At 36.2% G+C, this 18362-nt stretch overlaps 1 protein-coding gene across 4 annotated transcripts in view; it reads right to left on the bottom strand.

The window, feature by feature from the left end:
* Positions 1 to 18362, bottom strand: part of LOC117995908 (uncharacterized) — a 34634-nt gene that overhangs the window by 13442 nt on the left and 2830 nt on the right. For 2 of the 4 annotated variants that reach the window (XM_069509071.1, XM_069509072.1), the window contains 10 exons: positions 18034 to 18094; positions 17330 to 17427; positions 15255 to 15336; positions 11219 to 11381; positions 10104 to 10157; positions 9945 to 10022; positions 9243 to 9426; positions 8293 to 8589; positions 7116 to 7304; positions 1397 to 6026 (listed from right to left, as the gene is read on the bottom strand). In XM_069509071.1, coding sequence (XP_069365172.1) covers positions 7123 to 7304; positions 8293 to 8589; positions 9243 to 9426; positions 9945 to 10022; positions 10104 to 10157; positions 11219 to 11381; positions 15255 to 15336; positions 17330 to 17427; positions 18034 to 18094 — 1199 coding nt within the window. In that variant the 3' untranslated portion in view covers positions 1397 to 6026; positions 7116 to 7122. Of the gene's footprint in view, positions 1 to 1396; positions 6027 to 7115; positions 7305 to 8292; positions 8590 to 9242; positions 9427 to 9944; positions 10023 to 10103; positions 10158 to 11218; positions 11382 to 15254; positions 15337 to 17329; positions 17428 to 18033; positions 18095 to 18362 lie in introns of those variants that run through there. The other 2 variants (XR_011238470.1, XM_069509073.1) reach the window with 2 other exon arrangements.

Raw genomic sequence — 18362 nt, 5'->3', positions numbered from 1 at the left:
TCCTAATACAAAATGTACTGAAAACAGATATCGCAATAACGCATGCGATATTATCGACCGATAATAACGCGGCTGTGTGGGGGAGCCTTTAGATTTAGTTTAGCTTGATTTAGTGTACTCGAAACTTTCGTTTATATATGAGCCTTGGATGAATGCAAAGCTCTATGATGCAAAGAGTACCTATTACAGGGAATGAATGAACGATTATGTCGTACTAACCCTACTAACCAACTAACTTTCATTTATATTTGAAATCCTGATCTGGATTCCCTGTTCCCTGTATATATACGTAGATGTGACATAGATAGAGTAATAAAGCTAGATAAAGGAACGTTTGCTTTCTCATTCACACTAAAAAGAGAGCACAGATAAAGTTACTAATGTGATAAACAGAGACGCAGCCAACCTATTTTTCGTCGCTTATCGTGTAACCGATTTTTTCAAGAATACATACAAGGAATACCATTTTAGTTGCAAAACAGACTTTGAGAATTCGTGGCGTCATTGTATTTCTCATTAATTATTTACTTGTTTTCACATAAAAACGTTTAATACAAATAAATGTTGATCGGTTAATACAAAATAATATTGACTACTAAACAATGGTAATAATTGTCGTGTTATTCATCGTTACGTCGTGCTATCGCTATCTCATACGCGGTTACACAGTACTTTAATCTAGCTTTTTTACTCAATCGACAGTACAAATATTCATGCATCTATGTATCTCATGAAAAGCTCTGATGGAATCAGAAAGTACTTGCTATACCTACCATATCCGTGGGATGAAATTAATATAGCTTCTCTTTTTGGCTCGTATCATATTTTGTATGGGTACGTCATAGAAAGAGCGCTATTATACCAACTTACCAGCGAAATTTTTGTATAGGATTGGGTAGAGAGAGTAGAGCTATATGAACTTCATTCTACGGACAGGGTATGGGTATAATATGCTCTGAACGCACTTTATTCGATAAGGTTATTGATTGCATTATAATTTTTTTTCTTATAATAAATATATAAAAATAATAGCTTGACCTATTGAATAGTAGGGTAGTTTAATAAAACAATTGTAATTTTTTAAGAATACTTTATTTTTTGTTTGTCTGAAAAATCTGAATATTGCAACAAATAGTCCATGATACTCTATACTTATGGTTTAGGTACTGTATTATATAAAAGAGGCATGTCCAGAAATTAATAGTGATAAAAACTGGATATCGAATCAATGGGGCCGATTCTCTTATACACAATCTCTAAACTAAACTAAATTAATAGGTCTAAATCTAATGCTATCCTTTTCCGCAAGCAACATTATGAAAGGGATAGCAATATATTTAGACGTGCTATTTTAGTTTAGTTTAGAGATTGTGTACAACGGAATTAGCCACAATATTTACAGTTTAAAACTAATCAAATAATAAATTAATTTATTTCATGTTTTAAAGTCAGGTAGGTATATAAAAAGACCTCATAAACGGCTTAAAGTTACAAAATTAATCAATGTGAAAATGTCACCTACAATTTCATTATTATTTAGTTAAACAATTAGTTAACATTATATTACATCATATTATAGTAAAAATCAGAAGGTCTGAGAAACATCGCGTGCTCGAGATTTTATACGGAATAATCTAAAAGGAATTTCATGTGAGGTTTTCCTAGATTTGTTCCTCACCTACCTATGGTCTTTGGGAGTGCCTAAGCCTAAGGTCTTTAATTATTGTATCTTTCCGAAAAATATATAAGCTGAATTTTTCTAGAACCATAAACTTAATACTAAACTCAACTAAATGTCAAGCCATACTTATTTATTACCAGCATGGAAAATTGGCGCGTCACAGAATTCTAAATAAGGCAATAGAAATGGTATCGGCTGCGTATATACAACTATACAAATATGATGGTTTTTAAAATAACGATGCTCACTGGTGATCTACACGGTGACAAGGCCACATTGCTTCAGCAGTTCTATACCTATTCTGAATTCTGTTGTGTCAGTATAGCGCCCGTCACACAACTTGGACCTGGACCAGTGTAGTAGGAGAAAGTTGAATCCGGGAAGCTAAAGCAGACGTATCAACCAATCGCGTGCACTCGCGCCGACTAATCAACCAATCGCGTTCACCCGCCATTTGCCAGCCGATCAGGTCAATGCTCAAGTTGTTTGCCGGGCACTGTAACAAAGTGCGTGCAAAACAAGTACCTAGTCCAATCTGAACGCGAAGCGTATGACTACACATTGCAGAACAATACATCTCAGACAGGCTTGTTTTTGTTTGTATTTAATCCTAGTCTACTCTATGAAACTCCAGCCAGACTGTTGTAAACAAATCCTCCCCATTGGTCTCCACCGGCGTTTTACAACAGTGTTTACCACGAATTATTGTTGCAAACAAGTGTTTACACTGTTATAAACCGCCGATGTAGACCGATGTGGAGGGTTTAAGTTTACAACAGTCTGGCTTGGCCTTGATTTGCGCAAACCGTCATGTTGCAATTTCTGATTGGACTATATACATGTTTCGCGCGCACTATACTGATAGTACATCATCGCTGCACATGCAAAATCCGCCAAGTGATTTTTTTGAATTTTTGTTTTTGATCTATTTTGTTCAGTTTAAAGGTGCATTTGTACATACAAAATCTTTAGCGTGTGCTTGTTCAAGAGATAATATTTGTAGCTATAATTTTGACTCACAAGTAAAGTAAAGAAATATTTCAATTTCAATAGTTTCTTCTGAAAACGTCTTATTTTCCACATAGCAGAATTTGCATGCGCAGCGATGACATATTAAGCTAATGGATCATTGCACAAAAAACAGATTAAAAAAAAATTTAAATTACAGTTTTGTCCTAACATTATTCCTTAGCCTTCTATACAATTATCATGGATGGTATCACACTTTTTAAGACCCAAAGCTACTGTTCTTAAATGCAGGTTTAGATTAAGAAAGTAATAGTAACGACGTCCTGATGACAGCGCAGGTATTACTAGTTTCCTCATTTAGGGTGCCTTTCCACTGAAGAGCGGAGCGGAGATGTGTTTAACATACCAATCAGAATATAATTTGATAGCTGACGCATTAAATTATCACATCATCTATCAAAAAAAATTCATCTGATAGGCCTGGGACCACATCAACGTTCCACTCCGTCAAGTTTAACAAACACACTTAAACACTTTTTGCGCCTCCTTTAGCACACCGGATCGTAAATTATAAGTAGGGCGGCGGTAAATGGTTCTATGAGTATCGTTGATTGTAATAAGGGTCTAATCAAACTGTTAAAGTACGCTGCAGAAAGTACTGTACATCGTCATTTAGAAGGAGATAGCAGATTTGTAGAGCGTTTTCCCTGTCGTTGAGACCGACAAAACATCATATAGTGTGACAGAGGCAACGCTCTACAAAGCCGAAATGTCATTCTAAAGGCCGATGTACATTACTCATACCTATATGACGTTTTGTCAGTCTCAACGACAAGAGACAAAGCTCTACAAATCTGCTATCTCCTTCTAAGGGTCGATGTACATTACTTTCTGCTGTGTACTGTATGTGTGGTACATAAATAGTCTCACAGGGAACATGCTCGCAAAACACCAATGTGATAAAACCCTTGGAAGTAACAATCCAACAGCTAGACAATCCGTTTGCCAGTTACTGCCTTAATTTAAACCTGCTCTAATTTTTACTAAATGCAAGTTATCTAAGTAACATGTAACAGTTCCAGGTACTAAATTCGTTATTTACATCATACGACCCCTACTACATTAGAATATTACAATGTTAAGGAACTACTAATAATGGTTCTTATGTAGATCTTGTATGCCAAATAGAAGGAGTTTCAATCATTGAAAGTAAGCAAGGACGCGCGACAAATCGCAGCGTTTGCATGGTTGTACTACGTATAAGTTTTAAATTCGGGATAGCAATTTTTTTAACTAGCCACTGCCGAAGCCTTCTACTAGACAAATTTTGGACAACTTGCGTAATAAACAAGTAAAAAAATATTTCGCAGTTTATTTTTGTGTTGACTCCCAGACAAACAATTAATTCTTTCTTTTATAATGTAAAACTATTAAAGATAATTCTACCAATGTGAGAGAGATATTATTAGAAAGCGACAGCGAATAAACGTTGAATATTTTGAAGCACGAGATCGCGACGAGTGACTTCCCAGCGCACAATGTTTTATATAAAAATAAATTGATTACATTATCTCCATACATTCCGATACAAAGCGTAAGAAAAACCATTTTACATGGTATAGATGCGTATATCATTCGGGCAGGCTCTTTCTCGCGTCTCGCACCTCACTGTGTGACTAGATGTTGGATAATTGTATGTTCTTTTGACTGTCGCTTTAGCCTTTATATAGAAATTCTTTCTACTTGGCGCATAGTTAATTCAACAGTAGCACCCATTAAGAAAACATACACCTTAGACTTATTAACTTATTTTAATTTAGGCCTGAATTACCTTTGTATTCTCCGTGTTACCGACGTCATGCGTAAAAGGAATACAGGCATTAAACTTTTTGCACTTAAAACTGCATAACCTTAAAATTAATAATGCTAATAGCTATGATGTTACATTATAAATATAAATCTATGACGGCTATACTCACGTGTTTGGGATGATTTGTACCAACAGGTGGCGGGCACGAGCCGTGCCGTGCCGTTATGCTTCACCGTATGGTGTCCGTTCACGGACAGGGCACGGTGAAGCAGACTGCTTCATATAAAATGTTTGTGATGTTTTGAATCCGTGACTCGTGCGTGGCACAGCCCTTGCCCGCCACGTGTTGGCATAAATCATCCCTTTGTCGGAGCATGCCCGACCAGTTTCGAACTCGACCAGGACCCTTTTTCAATGGGCCTCTGCGCTACCCTGGACAGGTTTGAAACTAGTCGGACATACTCCGACAAACACGTAAATTCAGTCGTCATACATTTATATTTACAAAGAATATCACTCACGATGATACTACATACTTATATGATTTATGTACAATACTTGAATTCTTCTCTTACTTATATAAAAAAATAAGGGTAACGGCATGTCCAAGATGCCTCACTGCGATACCTCGCGGTCGCGGTTTAGACCGCCACCTCGAAGTCACCGCCATGTAAAATAAATGTATACAAATCTACTTCTACACACTGAATTGGCCATTCCAAACAAAATTCTTGCTGGCTGCAACATACTATTACTTATGAATTCATGGTAAATAAATAAAAAAACGGTAAATGGTATTAAGTGGTAATATTAAGTTTGATAGCTTCATAGAACATGATTTTTGTTCAGAATTGCACGTGATACGTTTAATTCAACGATGTATATATAATACTACGCGTAAAATTTAACTCCTCACGCGCTATTTTAACTTTATGTGTCAAATTTCATGTGAAAAGTACGATTTTAGTCCTTATTTCAAAGGTGAACCGTACTTTTGACATGACAGTTGACTCATAGAGTTAAGATGGCGCGTGAGGTGTCATTTTGTACAGGCTATGAATACATACTCACGCACATGCCAAGGCATCTTGGTTTACTTCTTTTATTTACTATGGTGTACAATAAATAACATTTCCTTTACTTGATAAACCTTCAAGTAGCTCACGATGTTTTGCAGTAAGTTATCCCTCATGTATGTGCGTGCGTATGTATTATATTATATTTGTTTTACGCGGTACATGGAGATAACATCGAGGTAGTGAGCTAAGTCGCGACCGGGAGGTATGCAGTGAGGCATCTTGCAAGTCCTTACAATTATATTCACTTTTCACTTACAATGAGTTGATATTGTCTTATTTATTTTATTTTGAGTCAATTTACAATATGTGGTTACTATTTATTTAATGAATTTCACATTATCGTCAAAAGTTTGGTCAAAATCAGATAAATATAGTCAGAATTAATCTTAAAAATTCACTACAGTAATATGCTGATTTAGTAATCTATTTCCACTTCAATGTCTCTTTTAAAACTATGATTAAAATACGGTGAGCAGAGGTGCTTTAGCTGGAACAAAAAAACTGTCATTTAACAATTTACACACAGAACTAATTTTATACAATCCAGTGAAAACAATAATTTTGAAAAAGTTTATAATACGCGCAAAACAAGTCAAATTTGAACACGAGGTTATGACTGCGCTTTCCACAAATACATACCTAGACTGCTAAAACATAACACTTCCTTTTGGTTTTGCCGAAGTCGGGTAAGTACAGATTTCAGCCCGGCTTGTGAATTCCCTAATCTATGACCTGTCATGAATCGCTATTTTGCACCTGGACCGCCTTTAACAGATGCCAATTAACAGATGTATCTGTAAATTTCTTCAAAATCATTTTAATGAATAGGCCGTGAAAAGCTAGCACACAGAAACACTTTCGCGATTATAATATTAGTATGGATCTCTTTATGGTGTACCATTACTACTACTAGGGCACAGGATTTGCGAGCGAGGGAAGCTGATATTACTCATTGAAGATAAATAGGTTAAGAATAAGTTTACCGTACTGTTACTGATGTATAGGCGGGGAAGCGAGTGACGCGGCGTGCGGGCGAGAAAGGGTGTTATTATTTATAGACTAGCTGATGCCCGCGACTTCATCGGCGTAAAATTAGGTTTTTTAAAAATCCCGTGGAAACTCATTGATTTTCCGGGATAAAAAGTAGCCTATGCCACTCTCCAGGTCTTTATCTATACCCATGCAAAAAATCACGTCAATCCGTTGCACCGGTGCGACGTGATTGAAGGATAAACCAATAAACCAACAAACAAACACACTTTCGCATTCACAATAAGGGTACTGATGAATAAGCTAGAGTAAGCTTACCGCACTACTATTATTGCGGGTAGTAGGGCGGCACGCGGCAAGAAGCGTCTTATTGCGTAGATATGAGGCTGGTGTAAGGGCCCTTCCACAATACATGTGGTGCGACGTCACACCTCAATGGGATTCCCATGCGAAGTCCTACGATGCGTTGTCATAAAATTATACGACGCGATGTCGCACTGTAAGTATTGTGAAAAGGACCTAAGAGCGGAGGCGAGGTGGCCACGAGTGAGGTTGTATTATTTATAGAAGATCAGAAGAAGCTTACCGTTGTGCTACTGATGTCGCGGATAGTAGGGCGGCGGGTAGCGTCCTATCGCGTAGTGACTAGGTTGGTACATGGGCGGTACAACGGGCGGCGCAGCGGGCGCGAGGGGTGCGGGCGGCGGGGGCGCAGGCGCCATCGTTACGGGAACATGCGCTCTCATCGCCTGGGTTTCTGGAGCCATTTGCATACCTGATAAATAAATAGTGTAAAAGTCGCGATTGGAAATCTTAATTTTTGTAACATGAGAATAAATTGTACCGAAAGGTTGTGTAAAACACGAAATATATATAGCGCGAACACCCGAGATGTGCAGCCCAATGAATATTGCGGAGTGTAAATACATATATGTTAGCGCACTTATAATAATTAATTATCGCTGACAGAAGTCACGTGATGTGTTGCATCACCATCTTGAATCGATTGGTATAAAAGCGAGTATTTGATGATTCTTAAGGAGTTTGTGTTCAACCACTGACTCATTCGACTATTAAATGCTTTTGTGTTTAGGTCGCATTTCTGATTGAGTGGTTTCAATAGCAATTGTGCCCTCATCAAGTTCATATTGCAGTAAGGTTATTATGAAAGGCAAAACTCTCGATAAGCCGCTGTGCGTCGTGGTTAATATTTAACTTCACTTCAGCCCCCCAATTGTGTAAGAATAACCATTTCATGGCTATCGCAATCGTCAAGAAATTCTGCCATTTGATTGGTTGATTCGCTGTTTACATTTTATCACAGCCAATCAAAGGGCAGAATTCTTGACGATTGCGATAGCCATGAAATGGTTATTCTTACACAATTGGGGGGCTGGTATGTTTATATATACCTTCCTCTCACATCATTAGATACCGATATTAGATACACTATAATGTGATAACCCTTGACTAAATATACATGGAATCAAGGTTTAGAATAAAGTAGAATATATTATGTATTTTTATTTAAATAAACTTTTACAAGTGCTTTTGAATCGTCATAATAATTTACCACTGGTTCGAAACGCTGTTCCCACTGAGAAGAACCAGCAAGAAACTCGGCGGTTGCTCTTTTTTACTGAAGATGGAGATATTTTGTTGCGGCTGTGCTAGAGGTTAAGAATTTAAAATTTTGTCTTTACTCTCTATCAGTCTGATACTGATATATTAACATTTTGAAACACTTAATAAGAGTAACATACCTGTGGGAGGTGCAGCGAATGGTGGTGGATAGTAAAGCCCTGCCGGCGGCATTGGCTGATAGGGCTGGTAAGGCTGAGGTGCGGGCGCTACCTGAGGCGCATATACTGTAGACGTCGCAATCCCATGCATACCAGGTCCCGGTGGTGGTGGAAATCTACTTGAGCTCACTGTCATGGGTATATCTTGTTGCCTGTTCGAGTATTGGTGGGAGCCATTTGTTGTATTATTGCTTGTGCTTGGGCTCTTGTTAAAATCGCGGCTAGGTTCTGAAGGTGGTGATTTGTCGGATGAGTTGACTAAAAAGATTTCAATATAACTATGGTTAGGCATAACGACAGGAGAGATAAAAATTCCCGAAAATCAATTTAAAAGCTATTCATCTGCCATCTTCCTCTTACTTGGAATTATTTGGATGTATTTGATATTATCAAAGCCAATTTTTAGGGTTCCGTACCTCAAAAGGAAAAACGGAACCCTTATAGGATCACTTTGTTGTCTGTCTATCTGTCAAGAAACATACAGGGTACTTCCCGTTGACCTAGAATCATGAAATTTGGCAGGTAGGTCTTATAGCTGACATTTGGGGAAAAATCTAAAAACTGCGAAATCAAAAACGGTTAAATCACACAAAAAAAATTAAATTGTGGTCATGAACTAATAATTAGTATTTTCAACTTTCGAAGTGAGTGACTATATCAAGTGGGGTATCATATAAAAGGTCTTCACCTGTACATTCTAAAACAGATTTTTCTTTATTTTTATGCATCATAGTTTTTGAATTATCGTGCAAAATGTCGAAAAAATACGACTGTAGTACGAAACCCTCATTGCGCGAGCCTGACTCGCACTTCGCCGGTTTTTTTGCCTATCAATTAGTTTTTTATTTGAAAATTAGGCAGTACCTACAACTGTATTCGAGAAAATTATAGAAATAACATTTGTTACTTACATTGCCGCAAAATGTCCATAAACGTCTGCAAAACCTCAGGAGGTGCATTAGTATGATTAGTATTATTATTATTATTATGAGTAGTTCCGGCATTATATATAATTTTTACAGGGTTTGCTTTCCTAGGCAACGAAGACAATGCCTGAATAAGTGATTCATCTATGCGCAGCGAGGCTGATGGAGTCTGAAACAAATAATAAAATAATTGATTTATAAATGAAACACTAAATTATCTTACGGGAACATTTATCGAATTTACATCTGAGATAAGTGTTTGATGATGATTGTACAGTGGGCATGATTTTCTACAGTAATTTGGTTAGGCTAGCTGTAATTTTTATTGTGACAGTTAAAACACTAAGTTTTCATTAGATCAAATTGTATAATACAAAAGTGGAACTTAATTTTTTCAACAATAAAACGTTTATTTTATTTATTGTTCATGAGAGAGCCAAGCGGTTCTGTAAAACCATGTCTATGTAACTATTAATCCGTGTAATAGCCTTATGAGGCTTAATTCAAATTATTATTTGCAGGGAAGGGGCACAGATCTTCAGGGCTATCCTATCCTTCTCACTAAATAGTTGATGGTCAACTATGGACTATGGGAATTGTGAGCTATGCATTCGGGATCATATTGTGTTAATTCAAAAACACTAAAAAATAAGGTAATTGAGGTAAAAAGATCTCTATTTTACTTACCAAATCAACATTCCTTGCATCTGTCATCACATAGTCCATCAATTGTAACAGGAATTGATTAGGAACTGTTGAAACTCCCTACAAATAGAACCATAATTAGAACATGAAATGGAAATAAATACTTTTCATATCAGAAAAGTGATATTCAAAAATACTTACTGCAGAAAATGGTGCTTGGCTGAATATGTTATGGAATTGATTTTGAGGTATTCTCTGCAAGAAAGATATATTTGCATAAACTTTAAAATTTATAACATTCAATCCATTCACACGAAACTAGTTTTGATGTTAAGCAAAGTGTACACTCGCAATGAAACTTGTAGAAGTCATTCTGCAAGAAATGAATTGGTGAAGTTTCATTCCAATAAGCAGGGTACTCACTAGCCGTGTAGTATGTAACGTATCTGATACTGTATCAACCTGCAAGTGGGTACGGCTCGTCCACGGTCAGCGCGTATCCAGCTACGAGCTACGCGTTGCCCACGTGCGCAGCGGGCTCGTTCCTACGTACGTACTCACTTGATACAGTATCAGATACGTTAAGGCGGGTCCATAAATGTACCACTTGCCCGATCCGATCACCGTATCCGTATCAGCGTATCATGTATCAAGCCCCGTACAAGTTGTGGACGCCTCGATTTGCTCCGTATCCGTATCTTCACATGATCTCTATATTCTTCCGTATAGTAATGACCGCGTATCTGTATCACCTTTGATGATCGGACAAAACCCGACACGATCGCGTATCGAGATCGCCCTACGCGTATCATCACCCGTCCACATATGCGATCATGATACGCGTCGGCTATTCGGATAGGTGATCGGATCGGGCAAGTGATACATATCTGGACCCGCCCTTACATGCTACACGGCTAGGTGAGTACCACTATAGAAAAATTAGCAGAAACCGACTTGCTGTGTGTTTACACAGTGCATTAACTTGTCAACACTGCATTGACTTCAACAAGTTTTTTTACTCAAAATTGGCATTGGATTAAAGGCTTGGACCCAGAAAAGCACGATAGTAAATGCAAGGCAGGACGTCACAATCAACGCTTACTTATGTCATGTATGATTAATGACTGCAAAGCGCGTCGGTGGGAGTATTCAGATGAAACACTTTCATGCAGTTCCATGTAACACAACTTAGAACCGAGTCTGATACGTTTCCGTCGAGTATTGTATGTCCCAGCCTTTAAATGATGAGTAAAATAGAATTCAGGGCCTCTTACATCAAACTGCTTAAATATCACTAATAAGGACAAAACTTTTACCTCTACATTTTCTTCAAAGAATCTCTGGAAAAGATCTGTGCTGATCAATGATTTTAATATTTCTTTCAGATTCTGGTACTCATCAAATTTCTTTTTATACATCAAGGTCTCATACTCTTCTTCTTCATAACCAGCATCCAAGTCTTTCCTAATCGCCTCAATCCTAAAATAAGGCAATTATAATCAATTTTATTGGATATTTATTTGGTGTATCACATAAATCTCAGTTACTATTCAGTTTAAAATTTGATTTAAATAAAGTTGCTGTTATTTGACCTTGGACGATCTAACCTAAGGACGCGCCTCGCATGATTATTCCCCTCTGTCAATAGTAATGGATTTTTAATCCACTGCGTTTATAAACACTGTTTGCGGAATCGATTTTGTCATTGTCAGAATCGTTTTCGATGTGTGACGACGTCTTACACGCTGGGTGAAAAATGCCTGTTTGTGCCGTTAGTGAGTGCAAGAACAAATCAAACACATCAAATTTACAAAAAGATGGAATTTCATTTCATAAGTAAGTATTTTTGGTGTAATAAACGCTTTCTATAAATTAAATTACATAAATTATTATAATAAAATAACAATCGAGAACTTTACCGATTCAGTAATTGAGTACGTAATAATTCGGTAGAAACGAGTCACACTCCTCACGAGACTATATTTTGTTTTTTCTAAACAATTGCAACCCTCGATATATACAAATTAGGTTAAAATTTGAATACGCGTGAACAGCATGAAATTACGTAGTAGTAAAAATAACACTAGTCTCGTGGGAAGTGCGGTATACTATAGACGGAGAGCCAGCGCCCAAAAAACTGTTTGAATTTACTAAGGCTAATTTTTTGCGCATACTGACCAGCTCTGTCCCCATATTCTGCTGACTAACCATTACAACTTTTATTTATATGCAATATACAAGTTATATAACAATTTTCAGCCTTAGTAAATTCATTTTATTACCTCGCAGGTACGACACCTTTGATAGCGCACCTGAGTCACTGTTCTCAGGTTCACTTGACTAACCGCAGTATGTTTGTGTACGCAACCATTCTAATGAACTATAAAAAAATTAGCCTTAGTAAATTCAAACAGTATTTTGGGTCCTGGCTCTCCGTCTATAGTATACCGCACTCCCCACGAGACTATAGTGTTATTTTTACAAAAATTTTCAGTATTAGATTTAATTGCATAGGACATAAGGTTCGATTTTTAAGAATCATGTGATAGTGATTGCGGTTCGATTATCGATATCGATGAAAACATTTTCTTTATTATTAACGACTAAATTACCGTCTTCAAGTCAAGTAAAGAATAGTTATTATTAATTACCACAATTTTTTCGCTACCTATACTTGTAATAAAACTGGTCGATTTCTGTGATTTCACGTACTTAATACATTTAAAAAAATATTAAAGCAACGCAATTTTAGTGATAGGCGCGAAACGGGGTAGGGTGTCTCTGAACTGGGTAATATGTAGCTAAAAGGTGTACCTTTCTCAAGGATGAGGATTAGGTAATAATTTATCATAATCGTTTTATTTTTACAGATTTCGATATTTTTACAGAGAGAATCGCCAAGAATATACATAACATTAACCTAATGGTAAATAATGACGTGTTAAAAATAGAAGAGGCCACCGTGTGTGTTTACTAATTTATTTTCATAGTATCATATCTGTCTTATGGAATTTTGCTGTGGGGTAAAAGCGGCAGGTATTGAGAAAATTTTTGCATTGCTAATTTGTAAGGGCAATACGTGTAATATTTAATAACTTACATTTAATTTTCTTGGACAAAGAGTACACCATATTGGAATTACCATGTAAACCCAATGTGCAATAAATAAATGATTGATTGGAAAGAAAAAACATTTTATTGATTGATATACCTACTAATTATGTTTGGTAGGCTTTTGCGCGGTCAGGTTTATTTTGTATTATATAATAATATAAGTCATTAACTTGGACGATCTAACCTAGGTTAGATCGTCCAAGGTCATTAATAAGTACATTTTCACTATCGAAATTTTAAATGAAAATTTCGTTATATAAAAAAATACAAAAGATTAAAAATGATATAAAATAAGTAAAAAAGTATGTGCATATTTTTTAAATAAATATTTTTCTTATTTTTACGTTGCATTATTAGTTTTTGGGATAATTATCTATTAAGTGAGGTGAATGTATGCAAGAATACGCTACGCTGACCAAACACTGGTTTTAAGTAATTAAATACGAGTAATAAATTCTTACTTCTACTTTTGTTTCTGAAAAACTATCGATATATTTTAAAATATCGATACGGTAGCATCGCAAATCAATTTGACTGTCTTACACTCGTAATGTCTTTGTATGTTGATGTATATAACTTATTAGTGTGCGTAAAATGTAGTAGTGTTGAAGATTTAGATATGTGTGTGTTAATAATGACACAAAACTTTGTTAAGTGAGTGTGTCAAGTTGTCTATGTAGTGTTTCCTCGTCCCGCACCAAAAGTGACAGAAATTTTTATTTGTAATATTAGGCGCGTTACAAGTCCATAGGTTAGATCGTCCAAGTATTTGACGGCCAAAGTTTCAATATATCGTTACTTTTTAGGGTTCCGTACCAAAGGGTGTCAACGGGACCCTATTACTAAGATTCCGCTGTCCATCCGTCCGTCTGTCTGTCTGCATGCTGTAGCTCGTGAAACAGAATTTTTATTGGCGCTATTGTAACAACAAATACTAAAAATTTCAAAATGGCCGCTATGAAAATTGAAAAAAATAAAGTGTTATTTCTTGTACGATGGTACGGAACCCTTCGTGTGAGAGTCCGGCTCGCATTTGACTAGTTTTTTAATGATTAGGTTTAGTTCCCACTACGCCAAGCCGGGTGTCTTCTTGGACAGATGGAAATGTCTTTGACTATCTCACAAAATACAATTAACTTAAAAGGCTGTTCAAAATTAAATGAGCGAAGGCAAAAGAAAACGCATTTTACGTAAACGCCCAAAATAAAAATGATTAGTATATAATCATATTTTAACGGATTGCTTAGGTTTGAAGACAAAAAATCTACTTCCATTTACACCCTGCCCAGCGTTGTGGGTAATTTCCTACTATTTTGTAGTCTAAAATGTGTTGTCTATGTCACAATCAGCTTTTATAATATATGTGTCCTGAAGTAACAAAAAGAAAAAGCTTCCACCATGTTGTGACGCTAGAAATATATTTTGGTTTAATATTATATTTTCAATGGATTCCTAAAAAAATTATTGAAAATTTCTCCAACTCCAACCAACCAACCAAATCCTCCAAAGAAATCCCTTAAAAATATATTGAAACAAAATATACTTCTAGCTAAGTCGTCACAACATGACGGAAATTTTCCCTTTTGTTAGTTCGGACACATTATAATGTTCGTTGTTCAACTTGAAGAAGCCAGAACTCATTCATACACATTCGCGAGCGGTTGCAATTTTTACATAAAATAATTGAATTTCGCAACCCAACGTGATCTTATGTTAGAATAATATTTTCTAGTAAATAGCAATTTACCAAAAAATATTAGATGTTATTAATAAATAATTTTGTAATTTATTATTCGATTGAAAAACGTATGATGCTTAAAATGTACACATTTTTGTTTGCGCAATTATTATCCAGATAAATTGTAGACTTTATAAAAATATGGAATGGGAAATATGAGAATAATTATTATTAAAAATAAATTTATATCTATATCTATTGAATACAATATCATATCGTCACTCCACAGGATTATAGGGCTTTAAGAAAGTCTCAATGACTTGTCTGAATTTCTAATCAATAAAAATACCCCTCATGCTATAATAAAATATAGTAAGTTGAAAATAATAAGAAAACTACTTTATAAATCGCATTTAAAATATTCGATTATAATACCTGCGATTACCAGTGATATGCGTTGCACAAAAATAAGACAATAATTCACTGGGTACATTATAGATACATACAAGTTACCATAAAAGCGATATAAATTGTGAAAATATATCGTAGGGAATTCAAACCTTAGCTCCTTTTGTACACACTGTTCACAGAGGGCGTCTGCGTTTTTGGCCTCTTCGGATTTCCTAACTTTGGTTGGTCGAGCTGAGAACAAAATAGATAATCGCAAAGCCATAGACGAGTATGTTTATTACACATTAATAACATATATAATATTATATTTAAAAACTATTAAAAATAAGTCGTTATTAAAAAAATTGTAAACACGACTGCCCTGCGAAAAACGAACTAAAAAGTAAAATGTTTCACATTTGAAAATACCGTATAGCCATTTTGTTTTTTTTTCAAACAATTTATAGCAAGTGTCACTGGGGATGATGTAAGGAATCTAGCGATACGACACGCGTACAAATCTGTTCAGGCATTTTGAAGTTACGGTGTAATAAAAAAACCGGCCATTTGCGAGTCAGACTTGCACATGAAGGGCTCCGTACTATCGTACAAGATATTTTAGCATTTTTTATGTGCAACACTGCAAGATAATGACAACAGCACCAACACATTTTTTTGTGATATAACCACAAATTCACGGCTTTCGGATTTATTCCTTTACTTGTGCTATAAGACCTACCTATCTACAAAATTTCATGATTTTAGGTCAAAGGGAAGTACCCTATAGGTTTTCTTGACAGACACGATGGACAGACAGACAGACAACAATGTGATTCTATAAGGGCTCCTTTTTCCTTTTGAGGTACAGAACCCTAAAAGCTCACATACATACATGAATCCTGAAAACATTACACTGCTTTCTTTGGGCAGTCGTGTAATCGATATAATAAAAAAACGATCAATTTTCTCATGAATCTTTTACGTGTTAGACCTATGTCTCCGCGCAAGCTTAAGAACCGGTCTTCGTCTCGTGAGAGTACACAATAATTATGAAAACTTTTAAATGTGCTTGTAAACAAAACTTCAATACAAAAAAGCAGTGAATATTATAATCTATACATATAAAAGGAAAAGCTAACTGACTGACAGATCTATCAACGCTCAACTCGAACTACTTCACGGATCGGGCTGAAATTTTGCATGCAGATAGTTATTATGACATAGGCATCCGCTAAGAAAGGATTTTTAAAAATGTAACCCCTGGGGGGGTAAAATAGGGGTTCAAGATTTGTGTAGTTCACGCCGCGAAGTCGCGGGAATAAGCTAGTACAATAATAAATTGCTTTAGGTTTGATTATGCTCAAAACCAAATTGCAATTGGCGGGCACACTAGCAATAATATTGTCTTGCGATATGCAATATTTCGATCCGTATCGAAGATTATATTGACGGTATTGACCACAAATAGTAAAAATATGCTTCACGGTCAGTACGGTCAATGCCGTCAATGTGTCCTCGATAAGGGATTGAAAGTATAGTCTGTAAATGTTTGGGTATTGACAGTATGCAACAATATTGGTGTATATCGAGGACGTTCTTTGAAATTTTCTGAATTATTGATTATGTAATCCCCCCCCCCCCCCCCTTCCACTCCGATTAGAAACACACAGAAAGTTGAAGCCATCAATTTGATTTTTATGAAAAAAGGAATACGCCAACAATGTAAGTAATGTAATTTATTCTAAGCAGTAGATTGTTAAAATAAAAATTAATCTATGTTCTAAAATCGCTTATGCTACGAATGCTCTTAAAACTTTTTCTTTCTATATCGCTGAGCATTTATCTGTAGTATGTAAGATTATTCAATTGCTATCACACGCAGTTAGTCTTCTTTGGAAGATTTCTAGTAGCAAAAACTGTTTATTTTCGCCAACAGTCAAAAATATAATTCAATCTTAGGCTGAGATCTATAGATCGCACTTTGTCTTTGCTCAGACTTAAGATTGAGTTGAAACGAGATAGATTTATGTGAGAGATATAGCTCTGTCTCGTTTTAACTCTCCCTTAGGCGACGTCTTACGTAGGCGATACAAAGCGAACTTCAATAGGTATATACTTGTTAGACGTGTCGCTTCACGTTTACGTCAAGATCGCTCACGTAAGACGCCGCTTAAAGGATTGCACTTATTGTAGTGATCACATCGAAGTTTGGCTTGGCATGCTGCATAAAATAAGATAACCTTACCATTTAGATCTTCATTTGAAGCTTGTCTTTTCTTTGGCTCACTTTTCAGTTGAACATGTGTCGGCATTATAGGTGGAGGTGGCTTACTAGCATCGTACCTGAAATAATAATGACAGCCATCATCATCAACCCCATCCGGCCCAATACTGTCCACCACGCCGCGCTGGTCAATTGTGTGTTAGCAGACTTCACTCACCTTTGAGAACGTTATGAAGAACTCTCAGGCATGCAGTTCTCTGTCTATGATTTCCTTCGCCATTACAGCAAGTGAAATTAAAGTGCTTAAACATGTACAATGTACATAGAGATACATGCCCAGGATCGAACCTCTACTCTCTGCATAGGAGAGGAGACCGCCGCTAGTCCAACGTTAACCACTAGTCTATTGCAACTTATAATAATAGGTAGGTAGGTAGGTAAGGTAGTAAAATATTGATTAGAAAGAGTGAATAGGCATCTTCTAGGCAAGCGCGCTCCATCTTAGGCTGCATCATCACTTGTCACCAGGCCTGATTGCAGCCAAGTGCTAGTCTATAAATGAAAACAAAATTAAGCCTGTATGTTTGAGTGATTAGTAACTACCACTCGTTTAGAAAGAAGAGTCTACTTAGAAGCCATCAAGAAACTGCAGTTTTTTTACAATTTTCTTCCTCAACAATAGCTTTAAAAAGATATCTGTACCAATGAATGTATTATTTACTTACATGGGTACCATTGGTGGAGGTGCCTGTGGCATTGCAAATACTTGGGCGGGTGGAGGTGCTGCTGCAAAAGAATATATTTTATTTTTTATTTTTTGTAAAAATAAGCAGTATTCTTTATATCACGTTATTTATATATAAGACGAACATATTAAAATATATTACATGGAACCATGACCAAAATGTGGACCTTATTCTGTACAGTACGCGGCAGAATGTACATCGACCTTTAGAAGGAGATAGCAGATTTGTAGAGCATTGTCTCTGTCGTTGAGACCGACAAAAAGTCATAAAGGTATGAGTGACAGAGACAATGCTCTATAAAGCCGAAA

Source organism: Maniola hyperantus, chromosome Z (assembly GCF_902806685.2).
Source record: "Maniola hyperantus chromosome Z, iAphHyp1.2, whole genome shotgun sequence".
NCBI classification, from domain to species: Eukaryota; Metazoa; Arthropoda; class Insecta; order Lepidoptera; family Nymphalidae; genus Maniola; species Maniola hyperantus.
Note: the sequence above shows the minus strand (reverse complement) of the source record. Positions and strands in the feature narration are given on the sequence as shown.